Genomic DNA, 8,767 nt, shown 5'->3' with positions numbered 1-8,767 from the left:
GGGGGGGGGGGGGGGGGGAGGGGATGAGCGGGGGCGGGGTAGGGAGTAACGTGGGGACAAGGACACATATGTAATATCTTAATCAATAAAAAATATATTAAAAAAAAAAGAAAGAAAGAAATCATGACAGCCAGCCAACCAGGGCCAAAGGTATTGTTTTTAAGTTCCTCTGGCCGGGCAAATCATCAAATGAACAGTGACAGATTAATAGGGAAAAAAAAATATTCTATTTTGTGGATGTATCCTAATTAGTTTTAGCCAGTCATCTACTGGTGGGTAGATATTTCAGCTATTTCCAATCTTTGCTACTATAAATCATTACTACATATACCTATTTTATGCTACAAATGACTCTCATATACTAATTTTACAAATGAAAAAAATGAAATTGTTGGATCAAAGTGTGTTGGCATTTGCAGTTTTACATATTTTGAAAGATATTGTTGCCCTTTTACAGAGTTACACCAATTATGTCCACTAATATATGAAAATGTCAGTTTCCCTAGGTCTTCTGAAACAGCACTTTGGATGATTAAAAACAAAAATCTATAAAGTTCCTCAAGAACTTCGAGCTCAAAAAATAACTTACCCAACACAAACTTATTCTCTGAAGCAGAAGTGAAGTTCATGCTATAATGACTAATCAGAAAGTTGTGTCTTACAGTCCAAATAAAGCCCCCAAAGCTATGCTTTGAGTGATAACTTTTTTCAAAGATAAAAATTCTATTCAAATTAAAAACCTAGTATTGAATAACAGGTAATTTCTAAGGTAAGAATGATGTTGGTGTTGGCAGTAGGAATAATTTTTAAATAAGCATCCTATAGAGGGGAAACTGAAACTTAGAAAGGATCAGTAAGTTGCCAAAAATGACTCATGTGACTAGTAAACCCTGATGTGCTGACCAGAGTCTAAGCTTCTAAGTGCTAAGATAATGCCTAAACCATTTGGAGTCACATATGTTCAATAAAAACAAGAGGTGTGGGTTTTCCCTCTGACTCTACTATCACTTACTAGCTATGTAAATCACCCCACCTTAATGGAAGCATTTTATACATTTTTTTGTAATGTGGTATACAAACATTAAAAATTTTAGTGTTTTCACTTGTAAGCAAGGAGACTGGATTATATTACCTAAAGTTCTTTCCTGCTCAGACAGCCTGTTGTTCTATTGTATCGTTACATGGTATGATCTACTTATCACACTGAGAAATGTAAGAGCAATCAAAAAGGATGTTGTGCCATTGCTATGTTACTGCTCCATTTCTAAGAAAAATGGTTCTCATGTCCAAATGTCTCTTGCTTTTTCTGGACATGCTGCCCTACTCCCTCCACACCTCAAGTTGAGGCAGAACTTTCAAGTTCAAATTACATTTCTGATACTGGATATCTCTAATGGCCCTCTCAACTCTCTCTACTAATTTTTCTTGATATGTATACAGGTTATTTCCTCTCCTTCCCAGGAACTTCCCAAAGTGCTTTGAGGAGAGGAGAAGACATTGTGGAATTGCATGGTACAGTATCCAAACATCTTCGTTTCAATGTTTATTGTTGAATGAAGAATACGACTTTAAAGCTGTAAAACTACTATGCTAAAGAGCTCATCAATAGCATTCTCTGCCTTAAGTTCGCACACATGAATAAAGAGCAAGTAAAAAAGGTAAGGATTCTATATTTTAAAAACCTCCATACCATAAAGGAAATGTAAAATAACTGAATTCTATTTGTGCTTGATAAAGGCTAAAAATTTAATTACTACATAAATTCCTTAAATAATATATTTTTACATGAAACAATTATAACAAGTTGTCAAGAATACACTGAAATCTACTGAAAAGATTTTGGCCATACTAGAGACCCGATGCACGAAATTCATGCAAGAGTAGGCCTTTCTTTCTCCTTCCTTCCCTTGGCTGCCAGCACAGGCTTCCCTCTGACACTCAGGACCCTGGCTTCCCCGCCCCCCACCCCCTTGCCGGCAAGCACCTGGGTCCCGGCTTCCTTCCAGCCCTGGCTTCGTCCGGAAGGCCATCCAGAATGACATCCGGAATGATGTCTGGTCTAATTAGCATATTACCCTTTTATTATTATAGAAGATAGTATTTTGTGCGTGTGTATTTCAGAAAGTATCTCAATTCTAATTAATCATCATGCCTAGGTCTCCTGTCATGTCCTCTTGTGGCTATTAAAATCCCTGGTTACAAAGACTGGCAACCCCCCTTCACTTCCACCTTGAGAATCCTCAGAATCATATCATTTATGCATATCCCTCTGGTGTTCAGTTCCCTCTTCACTTCTAGCTCCTGGAATTTCTTTTACTTTCTAGTGAACTCAACAATACATTTAAAAGGGTTTTATAATACTTTAACTAGGAGTGTTTCCAAGTTATCTCGCCTGACAACTTGCTTCAGCAGTAGTCATTTGATCCTTTCAACAATATAAGACAAGTGACCACTTTACAGATGAGAAAACTAAAGTTCAGAAAGGTTAAAGATTTACTATTAATTAGGTTCATAGTTGTAATTAAATAATTATTCATGCAAATATCAAACTGTTCATCTTTTTCTCTAGATTTTAAATTCTATAACAGGACCGATCCATAACTATTTTCACCACGCAATCCTCAATGAGTAGCACAGTGTCTAACTCACAGTAGGTAGTTGATAAATATTAACTCATTCATTAATGGCTAATAAGTGGCAGAAGCAGGATTAAAATCCAGGACCTCTGAATCATAATTCACTATACTCAGTGTCTAAAGTAAATAGTGATAGGAGTTAATAGGAAAACTCAAGGAGAGGACCTAGTCTAAAGGAGAATATCCTCACCTCCCCCATGGTTACTCACATGTCATTTATGAATTCACTCAGGTATTCAATAGGTTGCCGAATTCCTGTCAGAGGCACTGTGCTAAGCACTGGGGGCATAATAGTAAACAAAATAATCAAGCCTCTGACCACATGGAGGTGACAGGGACTAACAAATAGTCACACAAGTAAATTTAAGCCTCCACCATGACTTGTGCTGTGTGGGATGGATGATGGTAATGGCAATGAATGAAATGGCACTGACCATGAGGTCATTTCCTAACTTTAGTATTTTATGGACATAGACTCCAAAGCACGACAGTTAAGTGATACATAAGGGTCTTAAGGACAGTGGGGGAGCTACAACTATTCTAGCACTAACTCTAGAGCCCTTTCAAATACATGAAGTACAGTGGTTGAAAGCATGAGCTTTGAAATTAGATAAATGAGTTTGAAATAAGTTTTAATCTCCACTTCTTCTTTTACTGGCCTACTCTCTTCAAGTTGATTCTTTATTTATAGAATGGCAATAAGAACTACTCACAGAGTTGTTGTGAAGATAAAATGAATCATTAATGTCTGTGAAATTTATCACAGGCTCATAGTCAATGAATGGTGGATATATTTTTCTCTAATCTAAGATCTAGTTCATTAAGTAGGAGCTACAGTACTTCTCTTAAGATCGTCTCCCTGGTTTTCCATCACCAGCACAAATTCCTTCAGATGTTCAAATTACTTCTTTCCTTCTCTACTTAATTACTACTTGTATCAATACGCTTATGTCCAGAACACTCCTATAAACTCCACATCTGTGCACTCAAACTGCCTACCCAGCATCTACAACTGGATGTCTGAAAAGATTCTCAGTCGTAAAATGATTCCCAATGATAAGGATTTTGATACCATCCCCTTTCTCTCCCAAACCTCTGCTACTCTTATGGCTTTCCCAATCTCAGTTAATGGCAACTCCAATTTTACAGCAGTATAGGACAAAAGTATTGAAGTCCCCCTTGACTCTTCTCTTTCCTTCTCCCTCTCAGCAAATCCTGCTTGCTCTAAATTTAAAATATATCTAGAATAGGAAAACCTCTCTCTACCTCCACTGCCACTATCCTGATTTGTGAATGTTGATTTTATGTGTCAATTTGGCTGGGCTACAGTATCCAGATATTTAATCAAACATTATTCAGGAAGTTTCTGTAAAGGTGTCCTTTGGATGAGATTAACATTTAAATCTGTGGCCTCTAAGTAAAGCAGTTTACCTCCATCATGTGCGTGGGTCATATCTAGTCAGTTGAAGGCCTTAATAGACTACATGTTTAACTTACTTATCTTGTTTTTTAGCTATTATTACCTCCACCAGAAATGTAAGCTTAGTGAAGGCAGGGAGTTTTATCTGCTTTGTTCACTGCTTTAATACAGTTTTTATGGTCCAGGCTCTGCTCTCGAGCAAGGAGGTTGTGGCGTCAGCAGGTTCCAGGTGATTCAAGCTCCATAAGGGATGACAGAGGTTGTTTACAACGACCGACCATATGGGGAAGAAAGAGCTCGTGAAAGTGCAACACTGATGACACCATTGGGGTCCTTAAGAAGCTGGCTGTAGCCCAAACTGGTAGCCTATGGAACAAGATTGTACTAAAAAGTGGTACATGATTTTTAAGGAGCACATTTTTCTGGGATGAACCTGGAACTTCATTACCAAGAGAACATAATCTCCCTCCCCGCAACCTGTCCCCTCTCCTCCTACCCTTACCTCCCATATCGGCATGGATGATTGTTTTTAAAAAGTCACGTTAATAAAAACTTAGAAGCAGAAGAAAAGAGACAGTTTTTAGATTCTAAAGCAATGCCTGGTACATAGTAAGTATTCAGTATAAATTTAAGTGAAAGAAAAAACCCTCAAAAGCCCTCACTTATACTTCATTGCCTTTCCATTCTCTGTCACAGGACGGCTGACTATTTTCTTCTTTTCTGAGCCCACTTCTGCTGCCTCACTAATCATTCAGCATCAGGGACTCATCATCACTTTTAACTTATAGCCTGAGAGTCTGCCAAGCATGTCAAACTCAAAGACTAATACAGGCCAAATAAACAAGGCATGTGGCGCGCAGGCCTTGAGTTTGACATGCTTGGGCTGACACCTGAAATTCTCAACGCAGTCAATCTGCCAAATTATTATATTCCCCTCCTCAAGGATGGGATGATGTCTTTATTAAAACAAAAACTTCCCAAACCTAAAGACTGCAAGTGAAGAATGACATCAATTTATTTTTCAGAAACAATTTTCTACTCTTTTAATGTCCAATTTCCTATACACACTGTAAACACACTGAATACTAAGTCATATGCCTTTCTTATTAATAGTTGGTGAAATAAGTGATACTTGAATAGAATTATAGTGGAAATAAGGCAATAATATATGTTACACTTTTAAAAAGTGGCAAAAAAGTTTAGAATACATTATCGGATTTTAGCAAGTGACGGTAAAGAAAAGGGAAGACTGAGAGAAAAACAGAGACAGACATTACATGTAAGTATTTTAAGTGTTTTTTTTTTCTTTTTAATCCTCGCCCAAGGATATTTTCCCATTGATTTTTAGAGAGAGGGAAAGACAGAGAGAAGCATACATGTGAGAGAAACACATCGATTGGTTGCCTCCTGCACGAGCGCCGATCAGGGGCCGGGCTGGGGAGGAGCCTGCAACCAAGATACATGCCCTTGACTGGAATTGAACCCGGGACCCTTGGGTCCGCAGGCCGACGCTCTATCCACTGAGCCAAACCAACTAGGGATTAAGTTTGTTTTTAATGAGCCAATTTTGATTACTAAAGTTAGTATTAGTTTGAATTGCATTAATACAGTTAATAATTACTATGTATATTTGTATTGCTATAATTTATTCATGAAACATTGATTATTGACTATGAACCAGAAACAAGAGCTATAAAAATAATTAAAACATAGGTCTTTCATGAGTCTAGGGAGTGTGATAAGCCCGTATATAAGCAAAAAATTTAGTACAGTGTGATAAATGATGCTAAAGTAAAGTTCAGAGAAAGTATAATGTCTACTTACGTTAAAAAGTTGTTTTTTAGCATATGTTCTAATCTGTCCTTGGTAAGAAAAGAGAAAAAGAAAATTTATTATTAACTGTAATTGTATTCATTAGATGTCATTAACATATATAAAGAGTGGATGTTCTGGGCTTTATCCACCAAACGAATTACCTTTTGGCCAGGAGCAATGAACCTGTGGCAGAGCGCAACATCCTCGGGACAGCTGGCGAGAACCATCGCTGTTGCGGACTTGAAGAGCCCCTCCATGACCTGAGAGCAATGACAGAACAGCCTGACTTGGGAGCCACTTTCTGTGAAGGACCTGTTGAGGGTATTGGAAGGACTGCCTCCAGGTTTAGCAACTACAAATTGGTCAGGCCTCCTCATCCTGAATGCACTACAGCAAGTTCAGTTTCTCAGATTAATTAGAGGAGGAATTGCAACTTCTCAGAGGGGGCAAAATGAGAAAGAAAAACGCTTACATCTTTTGTCAACAGTTTCAATACTGATAATGAAGTCGGATGTCAAATAAACAGCTAAAACTGATTGATGCCTCTCTAAATTTCAATATTCTCACTTATGGAATCATTGCAATAACAGTACTGAGCTTACAGGATTGTTGTGAGAGCTAAATGAAATAATACATGTAGAAGATTTAGCTTAGTACCCAGCCCACAGAAGCACACAACAAATATTAGTTATGAAGAGTGAGACTTTGAAAAGTGTTTCACTCAGTCACTGGTAAAGGAAAGTAAGCCTTAAAAGCAGAGAGGCCATGAGATACAGTACCTAAGTATATATACATTTTTGCTTTTCTAAAGCATAAAGCAAAAAATAACACTAATCACTATATAACACAAACCAGCATATACAACTGTAAACCTACTTTTGCCTATCCCGTATAAGAATTCATTCCACAAGAAGTGTCCATAGAAATCTCACAGGGAAAACTTGTTCATAGAAGAAGAAAGTGATTGAAATGGAAAATATTTCTAAAATATTTTTAACCCAAACTAAAATTTTTGGCTTAAAGCCAATGAAATCATAATAGGCCCTCCAAATGTCATACTCGTAAAGATACATGCATTTATTCAGCACAAGCTGCCACAGAGGCAGGCTCCTTCCTTGAATCCTCTCTTGCATCACTGGTGAACCCTATCAGGGCTGCAAATGCAGGGAGTTTGTGTGTGTGGGGGGGGAGCATAAGCGTTTACTGAAGTAATCTAATATGACCGGATGTAAGAAAGTACTTAATTACCAGTGACAACCAGATATATTTATATATACATAATACCTTTATATTTACATATACTTTACATTTTTATATTTGGAAATATATATGGATATATAATATAGAAGTAAGGAATAATTGGATAAAAGAAGAGCAAAAGGAGGCCAAAGATCTTTTACCTTGAGGCTGTATCTCCTTCAATCTAGCAGCGAGATAAAGAAATCACTAAGTAACTAAATGATTTATGAAGAGTCATATCTCCAATTATTAAAAAAAGCCGATGCATATTGGGAGGAAAAAAGAACAGGTGGGTTGGACAGTGCGCCTGCACCCTTCAGGGACACAGTATACCTATCAGTAAGATGAAGACTTTGACCACTGGAGCTGTTAAATCGGTGTCTTTCATGAGCAGTAAAATTTCCATTTGAAGAAGTAAATCATTGGCTTCTCTAACCTTGACTTTCAGACTATGCTCTATAAATATATTTGAAGGAAAAAGAAACTTAACTGAAGGGTCAGCATAACCCTCAGATGTTTTTAAAGGTATATTACTTAATGGCTCTAAAACAGTAACATGTAATTGCTATACCTCATGAGGAAAAAATCCTTTGTTACAATATTTTAATTTAATATTTAAGAGACTGCTCTTCATCAGGATAATAATTCCCACAGAATGTAATTTATAAAAGGAAGAAAAGGCCCTGATCTGTTTGGCTCAGTGGATAGAGCGCCGGCCTATGGACTGAAGGGTCCCGGGTTCAATTCTGGTCAAGGGCATGTGCCTTGGTTGCGGGCACATCCCCAGTAGGAGGTGTGCAGGAGGCAGCTGATCGATGTTTCTCTCTCATCGATGTTTCTAACTCTCTATCCCTCTCCCTTCCTCTCTGTAAAAAAAATCAATAAAAAATATTTAAAAGAAAAGTTAAAAAAAGCAGGAGATCACTTTTGAGGGAGCATATTTTTTTCACCTATATTTAGAAGAAAAGCTTATATTTTAAATAATCAAATCATTGAACAGTATATGTGCTAAGTCCCACTCAGTGTAGTACCAAATATATGCTATTTAATTATAGAATAAATATATACATAAAAGGCTAAGTGATCATTTGACCATCCGACAGTCCTGACCGGCTGGTACACACTGACCACTGGGGGCAGATGCTGAACGCACGAGCTGTCAAGCTGTGGTGGCAGCAGTGGTTCTCGGGTGACACACCTTGGAACCAGAGAGGAGGGAGCCCGATTCCTCCCGGGGCCACGTGACTCCACCTTCGGTCGGGCCATGGGTTACATTGTTGCTGGGGCACTGTTAGCCCTGAACTGGTTTACTGCCAAGCTGCGGTGACTTGGCAGCGGTGGTTCTCGGGCAACGCACCCCGGAACCAGAGAGGAGGAACACAGTCCCTCTTCCTTTCAATGTGCACGAATCCGTGCACAGGGCCACTAGTAGAATATATAATTATGAAGCAAAGATTATAATGTTTAATAAATTCTAACATAATTTATGTATTGTTTTTGTAGCTGTTCCCTCTGGACTCTATTTTGGGGCAGTAGAGACAGGGACAACTATGAAGGACCATTCCAGCTCCAAAGCTCCTCACAGAGCTGGCTAAGGCCTCTAAAAGCATCACAATTCAACTTCTCCCTCTGCCCAGTGCTGCTTTCCCTTTCCCTA

The 8,767-nt window shown here is 38.2% G+C and overlaps 1 protein-coding gene across 1 annotated transcript in view; it reads right to left on the bottom strand.

Moving 5' to 3' along the window:
- The window catches only part of NARS2 (asparaginyl-tRNA synthetase 2, mitochondrial (putative)), a 116,504-nt gene that overhangs the window by 26,274 nt on the left and 81,463 nt on the right, over positions 1-8,767 (bottom strand). Inside the window, exons 9-10 of the mRNA XM_006759881.2 lie at positions 6,033-6,131; positions 5,881-5,918 (exon numbers count right to left, since the gene is read on the bottom strand). Of these exons, the coding sequence (XP_006759944.1) occupies positions 5,881-5,918; positions 6,033-6,131 (137 nt within the window). The remainder of the gene's footprint in view (positions 1-5,880; positions 5,919-6,032; positions 6,132-8,767) is intronic.

This window comes from Myotis davidii, unplaced genomic scaffold (genome assembly GCF_000327345.1).
Source record: "Myotis davidii unplaced genomic scaffold, ASM32734v1 scaffold916, whole genome shotgun sequence".
Classification (NCBI taxonomy): domain Eukaryota; kingdom Metazoa; phylum Chordata; class Mammalia; order Chiroptera; family Vespertilionidae; genus Myotis; species Myotis davidii.
Note: the sequence above shows the minus strand (reverse complement) of the source record. Positions and strands in the feature narration are given on the sequence as shown.